At 36.6% G+C, this 13,690-nt stretch overlaps 2 protein-coding genes across 3 annotated transcripts in view; one reads left to right on the top strand and one right to left on the bottom strand.

Annotated features, from left to right (window-relative positions):
- Window positions 1–9,224, bottom strand: part of olfml2a (olfactomedin-like 2A) — a 24,570-nt gene extending 15,346 nt beyond the window's left edge. Inside the window, exon 1 of the mRNA XM_079896964.1 lies at window positions 8,877–9,224. Within this exon, the coding sequence (XP_079753090.1) occupies window positions 8,877–8,945 (69 nt within the window). The 5' untranslated portion in view covers window positions 8,946–9,224. The remainder of the gene's footprint in view (window positions 1–8,876) is intronic.
- On the top strand, window positions 9,148–13,690 carry pop5 (POP5 homolog, ribonuclease P/MRP subunit). 2 transcript variants are annotated; one of them, XM_079896966.1, is made up of 6 exons: window positions 9,148–9,642; window positions 10,792–10,973; window positions 11,078–11,220; window positions 11,388–11,537; window positions 11,640–11,723; window positions 13,208–13,690. In XM_079896966.1, the coding sequence occupies exons 2-6, from the start codon at window positions 10,825–10,827 to the stop codon at window positions 13,309–13,311; spliced, it is 630 nt and encodes a 209-aa protein (XP_079753092.1). In that variant the 5' UTR covers window positions 9,148–9,642; window positions 10,792–10,824; the 3' UTR covers window positions 13,312–13,690. The 2 variants fall into 2 exon arrangements, with proteins under 2 accessions (XP_079753092.1, XP_079753091.1); XM_079896965.1 differs by lacking the exon at window positions 9,148–9,642 and having other exon boundaries at window positions 10,872–10,973.

The raw sequence follows: 13,690 nt of genomic DNA, 5'->3' as shown, positions 1-13,690 counted from the left end.
AAGCAATAACCTTTTTTATTTTTTGTTCTGTGGAGGAAACAAGCTTTAATAGAGTCCAGGCTTAAATTCATTGAAAGTCTTTGGGATGTGCTGGAGGAGACTTTACAGAGTGCTTGCCTCTTGCATTGTCGAAACATATAACATGCTAGAAACATAATAATTACTGCTCTAATAAGACTTGTTTTGCGAAATTCAGCATGGTTATACATTTAAGCTGTATTTCAATAGAAAATTTCACACACTTTTTTTTTTTAAAGATATTTGTCATTATTTTACTTCCATATAAATGAACCACTAGTGCACATTAAAACGGGGTCTTTACCACACAATTTTAGGTCTAATCAATTAAACAAACAGCATTCCAACAGTTCCAGGTCATGCAAACAAACACATTTGTTATCTAAACCTGCTACACTGACATTTGGTCTAACTGTACCAGTGTACCTCAGTCTGACCAAACAGGGAATGGGCTGCTGTCCTGAGATAAGATAGTTGTTTTTCCAAAAATACTTGGCAGGAGCAGTTGTCAACATTGGCCGCTTTCCTGAAAAGGCCTCTTAACCTAATAACCCCATGCCTGGTGAAGTAGTTCAGGTTATGAGTCTGATCTCTGCTTCAATGAGGTGTTGTCAATGGCCGGCTCATCTTCTCCCTTTAATCTAGTGCTTTGAAACAACAATAAAGCAAGTTTATGGCTAGAATTCAAGATGATCCCACACTTAAAAAAACACGTGGAACTGTCTAGAGCATTCTGAAATTTCAAAGATACATTTCTTTGATGCGCACCAGGGTCACGGTTCATATCAAGTGTGCCTTCATTATTCTGCTAAACAAATAATAACATAAAAAAATTATAATAATAAAAACTTCCGCATCATCCTTCAGTGTCTTCAGAAATTATTCTAATATGCTGATTTGCTGCTCAATATATATATATTTTTAAAATGATTATCAATGTTGAAAACAGTTGTGCTGCTTAATATTTTTGTGGAAACCATGATTTTTATCATGATTCGTTTATAGAATTTAATAGAGAAAGTTCAAAAGAATAGCATTTATTTGAAACATAAATCGTCTTCACTGTTACATACATACATACATCCATCCATCCTATCATGAAAAAATATATAGTATACTAATATAATTTATCTGTGGCTAAAAAAGGTTATATTCTGGTCTGGTGAATATTGTAGATCTAAAATATTCTATCATTGTTGGATGAATTGGTTGCTTCTGTCATGAAATTTAAATCTTTCTTTTCTATATGGCGTATCTTGACATCTTTCTGTCAATACGATGACCTGATGAATCAAGGACATGGCAAAAGAGTCAACATTAGCATACCAAGACAATCTAATCCCGTGTTAGTTGAGAGTCTGGGTGGCGTTCCCGGGGTCACAAAAGACTGACAACGACTGATAATAAATCAATGTCGTAACATATCCAAGCAAAACATATCAGTGCAGAAGTATTGTATTACTTGAATCAACTGCGGTTATCACAGCCTTGAAGACACTTGACAAAATAATGAATCTAGATCTGAAGACACAGACCTCTCCATCACTCCATTCCAACAGGACACACACAGACACACACATGCCATTAGGACAGACGTGTCAATTAGCCCCAAACTAGCTTAGTGAGCACTTGTTGATTTTGGGGACACACAGCTACATTCCAGATGAGTGTGTTTATGTGTCACAGCTCTCTCTGAACCTCAAACTCTTCATGCTCTCAGCACAGCCAAGAGATGCGAGACGTTCTGGCTGAGGAAGTCAAACAGATGGTTCACGCTGAACAGAATCAGACTGCATCTCAGATACGGTGATTTCATTCAATGCGAATTATAACGCAAGCTTTTTTTGTTTGCACATCAAATGATGCATGATAATGATATCAGTATTTTCACGATTTTTTCATTCTTTTAAGGTTTTAGTACATGTAATCATTGCATGTTTGTGTCCCCCTGTGAAAAGAAATACACTTTAGCGTCCTTTTAAAAAGAGTACTTTTTATGACAATAAAAGAATATACTTTATACAAACGGAACGTAATGTTTTTCCGACCCTTAATTGCAATTAAATAAAAATGTATTATAGTTTACATTTATATTAAATGCAACTAGTTGAACTTAAGTGTTTTTGAGTAGTACTTCAATTTCATAATTAACTTCATAATTTCTTCCATTGTCTTTAGTAAAAGTGTACTAATGAATGTACTGACATTATAGTAAACTAATAAGCATTTATGGTAAACTAATATAGATTTTAATGTAATATCTGTTGAAATGTCATGTTTTTAAATATCTTTGTAATTGGACATTTGTAAAGATGTATACGTATATTATAAAATATATTAACTTTAAATGTAATTCCCTTTAAGAGCAGGCGTGCTTGTTCAATGGCGGATTGCTATTACAACGGTGGATTTGCCAGGCGCACGCCAGGAGCGGTTCACAGCCGAGGAGACCGACGTTCTCGTCAGGGCCGTAAAACACAGAGAAGTGACACTGTATGGGGATGGAGAAACCCACCCAAATTAGCTTCGGTTAAACAGGCGTGTAATAATTTGGGTAAATGTGTAAGCTAGATTTATGATTTTTTCACATCCTCATGGACACCACAATGATTCCCCTCGTGTGGAATATTTTTCCTTGTAATTATGTATGGTTTGCAAAAATGGGAACTGCTGCTGTCTGTGTAGATGAGAGAAGCAAAGTGTATGCGCGTTGTGCACATGCTACATTATGGCCAAGCATGCACCCTTAAAATAGCATCTGAATAACGCGCCACTGACTTTAGACTAGGTTTTTCATGGTCTGTGGCGGAATTGTTTTCTAAACCTGCAAAATAGCACCAGGGAACGTTTGCGCCAGAACACGCCTCCTCTTTTCGCTGAACCGCCCCCGGGAGCGCAAGTTCATTCCCTAATTCACTGATGTGCGTCTGTCGAGGGAAAAGTCCGCTGTACGTCGGGTGCAAAATAGGAATGATACATGAGTCGGTGTACAAAGTCAATTGCGCTGGGTGCAAGATAGGGCCCCAGGTGTTCTTAGACATGAGGCAAAGTTGTTTTGCTCTTCTTTGTGACAGCAACAGCATTGGCCCGGTCCCAAATGGAACCCTAAGATCTTTCTCTGAGCATCGAGTGCGAATAACGGTCACAAAGGGTTTTCACACCCTTCTGAAACCCAAAATGACATATAGGATACTCATGGTCTTGTGGACTTAACGGATACATGCATACAGCGTCCATTATAAGTACACAAGACCATATGAAGTGCATATGAAGTGTACCAATTTAATAAAAACCACCAATGGTTCAATAAAGTGTAACCAGCATAACCAGCTCTTTTGCCAAGTAATATATGATATATCTCCACGTGACCCCTCCAGTCCTACTTGCCCTGCTCAGAGGGCGTAATTTGGGACTCAAACCGGCGTCTCCAGCATGGAAGGCAGGCGCGCTAACAAGGACACTAAGGCCCCGTTCACACTGCAGGCAAAAGTGGCCCAAATCTGATTTTTTTGGGGTCAAGTGACCAGGTCAGACTTCTTCAGAGGTAGTGTGAACACTCAAATCTAGCCCAGATCTGATTTTTTCAAATCAGATTTAGACCACATACATATGTGGTCCTGAATCAGACCCAGATCAGATTTTTTTCAATGCGGCTGCAGTGTGAACAACCAAGGCGGATTTGATGCGACTTTTACGTCAATCTACGTCGACATTTGTCACAATTATGCGCCGGCGAAGCCCTAGACACAACAGACAGTAGCCTAACATTAAAAACTTGACTAGATATGGAGAACAGCGATGGAGCGAGTCAATGGAGGGAGAGTGAGGTGTTAGACCTAATTAGTATATGGGGAGATACTTCAATTCAAGCTAAACTAGAAGGATCCTACCATAACCGCTCCGTTTTTGAAAAAATTGCACACGAAATGGAAGAACGGGGACACAGGAGAACAGCATCTCAGTGAAACTATTTATTCACATTACATTCCCACCACTCCTGGCTTCGTCTACGCATCCACACAGACCTCTGTAGTGAATTTGCAGCCATAAACTCGCCAAAAAAAAAAAAGTTTTCGAACTCTTTCTCTTCGTTCTTCTCCTCAGCACCTGCTCATTAATGTTACGGCTTCCATTACACAAACATTTTGAAATAAATGCGAATATGCTTACTTCCTCCATAACCTCCCGAACTTTAGTGCAACCGCGTGCTGCATCATTCTGATGTCATTGTTATTGTTCTTTTGCGCATGCGGGTTAGTTTGAAACCTCAAACAGTTCACACTGCAATCAGATATAGGTCACATTTTAAAAGGTAATGTGAACAGCCAATCAAAAAATCGGATCTGAGCAAAAAATCTGAATTGAGCATTAAGACTTGCGGTGTGAACGTGGCCTAAAGACCGTAGTCTCAAGCGTCAATGCTACTCGGCCTCTTGAGATCAAATGAGTGATGTTTGGTATGAACATGAATTCAGGCACCAGAAAGGTTTTATACATTAATCATTGGGGCACTGATGACTCAGTTTTCAAAACGATTACGTAATTTGTGCATTAAAACATCAGTTAATTAGTATCAACAATGCTATAACACTTCCTATTTGATTTGTTATGATTTGATTTGTATGACTTTTGTTTATCATGCATCTGAGCATGATCACTAGTTTTTAAAGTGCATTGAGGAAATTTGAATGGAGCAATGTTTCAGCGAACTTCTGACTGCCTGGAACCAATTGAGACACACCCATGGTTCATTATTCTAATGCTGTTTATGTAGTGTGTATGCTGTTTATGGTTTCCAGGCAACTTGCCGCATTAAAATAGAATGAGCATTGGCTTTGAACACGGCTTATCCAATCAGAATTTAGAGTCAGAACTATCTGTTCTATAGAGTGCAACAGTGCCCGCCCACTATTTCAGCGGCGCTGGTTCCGGAAGTATTTTTTCCATTCATTACTCCCATAGGGTTAAAAAGTCTTTATTAAAGTATTATAAGCCATGAACCAATAAAATCAGCTGAGGAGAATCACAACACTACAAACTTTGATTTGAAGCAAAAAAGTATTTGAAAACCAGACAAAAATACAAAGGTACAAGACTGTGTATTCAACGGCTTTAGGAAAGAACTACAATCCCATGAAGCATTGCGTACAACATAACTGAATTAAAAAAAAAAAACGATGGAGAAATATGAAACTGTTAATTTAAAAATATTGATTACATCTAGCGCATTTTGCTCGTGGTGGCTCTCTGATTGGTGGAATTTTCTGTAGAGCATCATGGGTAATGCAGTTTTTCACCATGAATTTTCAAAAAAAATAAGTTGAAATAATGCAGACTGACAGCTTCAACAGAAGCAAATATCATCGATCAACAACCTTGTATGTCTGTCTTTAAAGAGTTTTTACTTCCAAACCCCATCTGTTCAAAGCGAACATCAAAAAACTACAATCGTTTGTTGATTTAACAGAGAGTGCAGAAAGCACTTGAAAATGAATGTCGAGAAACCCAAATGTTTTACGCAAATATGCTGCAAATAGCCCAGATTCATGCAGGCAAATAAACATTAACCAAACATCATCTGCTGTGGCAGACCATGAGTTATAATAGTGCTGGATGGTCAGTAGCTGCCAACAGAAGGGCCACCAAAGGTCCAGATCTTGCTCACCACACAACCAGTGTATTTCCTGTTCATTCACTAAACACACCGAGGTCAAAGATCAACTCTTATATAAAGGTCTATATAAAAGAATATTGGCATTGTTGCAGCGTTCTGAGGCTCAGTGTCTGGTCCGGATAAAAATATGACAGCCCTTCAGCTATGATGGCCATCATTACCGTGACGGCTCGGTAAAAGATGTGACGCATTAAATGGGACACAGATGTTCCCGGTTACTCCTAGTTTAAATCTTGTGGTAGAAGTGTTACGACAGTTTCATAAACAGGAACTGCTTGAGTCTTTGATTGGCATTGTGTGAGGTATATGTCCCAAGAAACTACAACCGATAGACTTTTTCTTCTGTTTTAGCATCAACCCTATAATTCTTCATCCCTCCATCTTTGTCTTCATTTTTTGCCATAATGTGCTAATGATAGTATATTTTATGTTTAATGTTAAATAGCATGTATTTAAATTAAAAAAATATTTGAAATCACTGCCATGACAAATCTACTCTAGTGACTACAAACCTTGTTTTTATTATAAATGACATGATGCTTTTTTTGTCTGTATTTAATAATTTATTTTAAATACATAAAAATGTATATATTAGATAGATAGATAGATAGATAGATAGATAGATAGATAGATAGATAGATAGATAGATAGATAGATAGATAGATAGATAGATAGATAGATAGATAGATAGATAGATAGCATTTATTAACATTTAAATAGCTTTTATTTTTAACAACTTTCATTATATTTCATTTCAGGTTTATTTTAATTACTGCAAATTAATTTGAATAGCCTAGTTTTAGTTAACAATAACAACACTTAGACAGTTAGACACTTAGAATGAATTACACTTTTTGCTTGATTTTTTTTTTTTTTTTTTTTCACCAAATAAGTTATTCCATCAAACATGTTCTTGAAAATGCAAAAAAAGTTCATCAACCCTCTAGGCGACATAAATGTCTAAAGAACAAACACATTCTCTTGGCTCTTCAGTTTGAGCTTTTTTTAACACGCAGATTTGTGGTTTTTACAAAATTTTCTGCTAATTATCCCACATAACAGGTTTTTGTTATCACAGCCCTGCTGCCAATGCTGTTTTAACCTCCTCACCTTTTCACACATTTAACCAACGACAAAGACGTTTTAAAAATTTTTCGCAACATAACACGATTAGTTAGGGTTACTGAGTTGGTGACTATCATTTACAATGAGTCAAGACCTCTCTCTCACACACACACACACACACACACACACACACACACACACACACACACACACACACTCACACCCAGTCATAAGAGGGTAGGGCATGTTTCTGTGGGACCGACAGGGCTGTTCTTAAGTGCTACAGCTGTGTAAGCAGACATATATTGTTTTTAACCCCAGCAGAACTCGACTCCAATTACCATACTAGGCACCAAGCCCAAAACACACTCACACACCCTATCAGGGTCAGTTTTAAAACAAATGTCATGGTTTTCAGAGGAAATGACGGCTGTGCTGTCTGTCCAAAAACGTTATTGAGGGACATCTGTCTCTGGTTGTAATCGCAGCCTCAGTTGCACTGTTAACACAGCTGAGGTTTGATAAACTGATTCATCTGAGTCTAAAACAGGGACAAACAGAGCAAAATAAATACATTAGGGAGCTTTGACAGGGACTTCGGCTACTTTACAACTCAGTGTGGTGTTTTGCAGGTGCACTGTGCATTAAAACTATCAAAGCAAGCTGCATTGTGGTCAGTTCTCACAGTTTTAGCCTAAAAGGCCTGGACTGGATTTAGAGTAAGGTCAGGGGTCTAAAATGCCAATTAAATCATATTGCCATGCCATCTCAAGGATTAAAGACTGGAATGTTCTGGCAGTGCCAGGAGTCATTTAGGCCAAGGCATATGTGCCAAAATATGTTGCCTGTATGCCGCTTTGGGAGGGGAGATTGTGTGAGAAAGCATATTTGTTAAGTGTTGTTTGAGTTATACTGAATGTTCTGTCTGTGAAACTGACTGTGAAAACCTCCCTTCTCCCATATGGGCTTTTCTGCCCAGTTGCACCACTTGCATAGTCTGATCTGGAACGCCGTGAACACGGACAAGTCGAGTGATGCAAATCCCAATGCCTTTGAACTTAACATCAGCATTCCTGGAAAGCCGCTTGGCCAATCAAATTCAAGGACTGGTGTCTGGAACTGTCACCAGAACGATTATTAAACACATAGGCCCGGTTTCACAGAAAGAGCTTAGATTAAGCCAGGATTAGACCTTAGTTCAATTAGGGCATTTAAGAAAGCTTTTATAAACGTGCCTTAGAAAGAAAAGAAAAAAAACATTAATGGTGTGCATCTTGAGAAAAAAACAATGGCAACTGACATTAAAGATTTAAGATCAGTGAAAGTTGCTTTCAGTTAAAAAAGATCAAATATGCATTTTAGTCTGGGGCTAGATTTAAGCCTCATCTATGAAACCGGGGCATAATATAATATAATATAATATAATATAATATAATATAATATAATATAATATAATATAATATAGGCCTACTGTTCAACAGTTTAGGGTTGGTAAGATTTTTTCAAATGTTTTTCTCTTATGCTCACAAAGGCTGCATTTATTTGATAAAAAATACAGTAAAACAGAAATATTGTGAAATATTATTATATAGGCCTATATAAAACTTACTGACCTCAAACTTTTGAACGGTATGTATAATGACTTAATACAGATTTCATGTTCCTTCAGAATCCTTTATTAAGTCAGATTAACATTATGCATTTGACCTCATGGAATTTCACGTTTCATTAACGCTGATTAGGACACGTTATTTCACAATCCCCAGATGAACTACCATTTCAAAATCTCACGAATGCTACAAATACAGGCACTCCCATGATCCAGCACTATTGCAAAATCAAGAAAATACTGTCTGCTCTTCATAATTTGGCTGGAGGTTTGATGTCCAGTCTTCAACTCTGCCAAAAACACCATGCGCAACAAACGAATGGCATGCCAATATTAAAGACAAACGAATCTAGTAATCAGATGATAAATGCACTTGTCAAGTAATCGAAACGAGATCATACACTAATAATCATGTTTATTGCAAAAACGTGTTTTGCAAGCTGTGCGTAATCTGTGCGTAAAAAGTAGCTATTTGTTGTTCAAAATAAAACGAAATGAAACGCCTCTTACCTTATTCATAGCTCTTGCATCTCTGGCCAAAAGAAGCATATATGTTAAAATACTTGCGTAGATCAACATTTTTCATTAACTAACCCAAGTCCTTTTTTTAATGCACACCTTCCACCTGATGATATGATTTGGCGTCTCTGAAAGCACCTGTATCCTCAGCCTGGAATTATGAGCCTAGATCCGCTAGAACACAGGTTTACGGCTCCATGATTACAGGTCGGTGCCATGCAGGGTTGTGTATGTTGTGACGCGCAACTTCAGTATAAGCAGCAGTTCGAGCTCGAGCTTTGCTCCGCGCAGATCTGTGATAAACGCGCGCACACACCCACCACCATCATCATCATCATCATCATCATCCCCATCTCGGACACGCGGTCTGTGCCAGTGCAAGGAGGGGAACCACTGGCACCACTTCTGTGCCACAAGGACATTTGTGTTTTGAGCGTATTTGTAAATCTCCAAGGACATTTAAAAGTCACCGATGACCACTATAATTATATTTCTATAATAAAAAGTTATGCGTAAGTTGCCTTCGTGGTTGATGCTAGATACAAAACCTCTCATTTTTATGTTTCATGTTGTTCTTATTAATAATAATCGTATCGATATTATTAATGTTAGTATTATATAGTTTATATTTTCAGTGACAAATAATGGGCAACGTAAAGCAACCGTCAGGTTAATTTTTGGCTGTTGTCTAGCGCCCTCTTTCAGTTAATAATGATATTACAATTATGACGGGAACATCTCGTGTGCTTAAAATATGGTGAGTAAAGTGTTTTTAAATGTACCAGACATGTTAGAAGTGCTTATGGTTCTTTAACTACAATGTATTAACTAACGAACAATACATTCGTTTCAATGTTTATTAATCTTCGTTAAGTTATTAAAAATAGTTAGCTAATGAAAATGCAACTGTTCATTGTTATTTCATGTTCATTTAGGTCCATTAAATAATAGCCTATTAATAGATACGACTTTTGATTTTTATAATCTGTTGGTAAATGTTGTAATTAACAAAGATTGATAAATGCTAGAGGCCTAGGCCATTTTTCATAAACTGATGTTAACAAATGCTACCTTATGTAAAGTGGTTAACACTTTATTTTACAGTTTTCTGGTAACACGTTACATGTAGTTACTGTACAATAACTATAAATAATGCATAATTGCATGCAACTAACCCTAAACCAAACCCTCATCCTATAGAGTACTACATCTAGTTAATTATTTTTACTCAGTACTTAAATGTAAAATTACACTGTAACACAGTCACCTTAAAATAAAGTGTAACCGTAAAGTGTTGATAAGAAAAGCATAGGCTATCTATTCTCTTTCAGAAAAAAATAATCAACTTTAATAAACAATAATACAAATTCAAATAGGCTAAATAAAACGTCAATAAATACAATAAATGGGAAATTTAATGTACATGAATAAAATGTCAGCATATGTGCATTAATGAATATGATTAAGAACTGCTTTCAAATATCAGCCTGGTTTTTGTATAGGCCTAAACTTTCTCTCCAGAAATGTTATTTACATTTTTTTTACTTACTCACCCTCAAGCTGTTTCAAACATGTATGAGTTTCTTTCTTCTGTTGAACACAAAAGAAGATATATATTTTTTTAAATGTTGGTAACCAAAGTTGATGGCACCCATTGACTCCAATAGGGAAAAAATAAAAATACTAGGAAGTCATTCTTTAAAACATCTTCTGTTGTGTTCATTAGAAGAAAGAAACTCATACGAGTTTGGAACAACTTGAGGGTCAGTAAGTAATAAAGACAAAAATTTCATTTTTGGGTGAACTATCCCTTTAAGATAACAGGACGACGAACTGGCAACTAACCTAAATCAATAACCTAAAAAACTACTAAAAACCTCTAATATTATTTCTGTTTTAACTGTAGTGATCTTCAGAAGAACGGTCTGCCACTAACGTTATGATTATTGTGTTACTGATGTCAAACTGTCACCCCGCCCATTTTGACCAACGTGGAATATTATTGGCCAAAAGCAACCCGGAAGCAAAGTGCATTGTTTTCAAAGCCAGTTATGCACGTGTTGGAAATATGGTCAGATTTAAATCGAGGTAATGAAGAAGCAAACAAATTCAAAAACTGATATTTTGCACTTTGGTAAGTTTTGAACTTCTAAACAATCCCGACCTTTCGTTATTCTTTGGACTGTGTGCAGGTATTTGCTATGCGAGGTTTGCTTCTCTGAACGGAGCAGTCTGCCACTGTTGGAGGATAAAGCCATTTACCACACAGTCCGAGCAGCCGTGAACCGAGCACACGGGGACTACGGATCAGCGCACTTCAACATAGGGGTGATGGGTAAACACTGGTCTTGTTTTCATGTTGTGCTCAACGTATAGAAGTGATCCGACTGATCATCTTGTTTTACATTACCGTTACTTTAACTCATTTAGCGACATTGCATTTACTTAGCTCAGCCTAACGTCTCGTTACAGAAAGGTAAAATCTTTTCAAATGTTCTTTAGTGAAATACCTGAATGCCCACACCGGAGTGGTCCTCATACGCTGCAGGAAAGGGCATTATCAACTCATCTGGTCTGCCCTTACTTTCATCACCTGCCTTGAGAACAGAGGCCAGAGGGTGCCGTGCTTCTTCAACTGTTTACATGTTGGAGGTACTGGTCCAAGTTTAGAAGTCTAGATGAAAGCCAACTCCCCACAATGTCTTTGCATGTATTTCTTACTGCCATCCATGTCCTTCTTGATCTCCTCCACAGGAACGATTAGAACATGTCAGAAGTTTCTAGTTAAGTACAATAGACAACAGCTGGACAGAATGCTGCTGGACTGCAAAACAGATGGTAAGTTCTTGCTAAGTTACATTAGAGCAGGGTACAGCTCAGGTGTGTTTGATCAGGGTTGGAGCTAAACTGTGCAGGACAGTGGCCCTCCAGGACCGAGTTTGAGGAACCCTGCATTAGAGCCTACAGGAGCCCTAAGAGGCAACGTGTAATTATTTTTTCGTGTTTTCTTGTGATCTCGACATAAAGATCCAATCCATTATCAGACAGCAATTAAATTTCATACCATGTGTATTAGGAGCACTGTACTTTTGCTGTAGATTAATAACATGAAAGTCCACATGAAATGGAACTTGATAGTCTTTTCTTCCTTATTGTGACAAATCTGAGTTAAATGGCTTCTAGAACAAGAAATGTACAGTAGGGCGAGACTTGGTTTTGTCCATGTGGTTGTAGTTTGCTATTGCTGTGATGTCATGTGATGTGAGTGACAGGTTGTCCCGCCCTCATGCCAATAAACATCATCAGAGAAGAGATGTCACTGCTTATCATTACTAAGTAATTTAATTATTTTCCCCTTGAAAAAGTAAAGTAAGGGATTACTCTTAATTTACTCTTTTCTGTTATTTAATTACAGTAATTGCATTAAATACTTTATAGACTATAGAACAATTCTATATAAAACAGTAGTGGATTTAACATCAACATTGAATTTCTATGTTAAAATGTATGATTGGTGAATACATGAGTTGTACATGGTATCTATTTTAAAACAAGCTAAACAAAATTGCTGCTGATGACACAAGTTTTACATGAGAATTTTACTACCCTTAGGGAGATGATTTAGGATTTTGATGTGTAAATCAAATAATTATAAAACTGAGGTTAAATTATGGAATAGAGAATTCCAAAACTAAGATTAGATTGGTATACTGTAGGTTTTTTTATTATAATTTAGGTTTATTTCCTTACTTTGTCTGTTGGTATGTTACTGTGTTATGTAAAAGTCCAAATGTTGTGTTCTGGCCGTGTTATGGAAGTCCAAGTCAAATTTCCCAGAAATGATGCAATAAAGTATATTCAGTTTAATTCAATTAATGTAAGCTCCTTAATGTAATTCTTTGGTAAGTTCAAGAATAATTTATGCAATTTTCTATTATTTATTTGAATGAATTAAAAGAGCAGTTTCATGTCTATCCTTGTATTGTTGAACTGGTAATGGTTGATATGGGATTTAGAAAGTAATTAGTAATAACTAATGCAATACTTTCTAAAGAGAGTAATAAGTACAGTAATCTAATTACTCTGTTGAATATGTAATTAGTAGCTAGTAATTCATTACTTTTTTAACACCAGTATATTAATTTCTTTTGGAAAAGAGTGGCAGATGGCAAACTATACATCTCTGGAAGTACTATAAATCCAATATTATAATATAAGAGTGTTATTTTCTTATAGTTTGTGATATTTGAGTAGACAAGGGATTTAATATGACAAGTTTGTGAGCACACCGTATTCTGTGTTTCTCTTCCCTTCCACAACAGCCGAAAAACAAGAGGTTAGGAGATCAATCCTGAGCTGTTCCCTGAGTGCTGTCAGAGAAGAAGAAGCTTACGAAGATTGGAGTGATGATAATGAAGAGATCTAAAACCCCTCATGCACAACTTTGTGGTAGTTGTGTAGGTCTTAAATGCATCTTGTAACCATGCAGTGATCAGATGTTCTGATATTTTATTGTATACAACTAATAGGACATGGCTCATGTGTGAAATAACATTAACATTTCTGATAATATACGAAACCGTTTTCATTTTATACTGTAAGTGATTTGTAAATTGAGCAGCCTATATCTTTACGTTACTTATATAATTGTGTGAAGACTATGAACTCTGGCCATGTGTTGTGTAGGTCACGTGTACTTTTTCTTCTGTACTAAAACAACTGCTGCCTTTTTGTTATTAACTCAAAACGTCTGTAAACATTTATTTTATTTTATTTTCTTCAAATAAACCAAGTATTAATAACAG

Source organism: Squalius cephalus (genome assembly GCF_949319135.1).
Source record: "Squalius cephalus genome assembly, chromosome: 16".
Lineage (NCBI taxonomy): Eukaryota > Metazoa > Chordata > Actinopteri > Cypriniformes > Leuciscidae > Squalius > Squalius cephalus.
The sequence above is the reverse complement of the archived record's forward strand: the minus strand, read 5'-3'. Positions and strand labels throughout refer to the sequence as shown.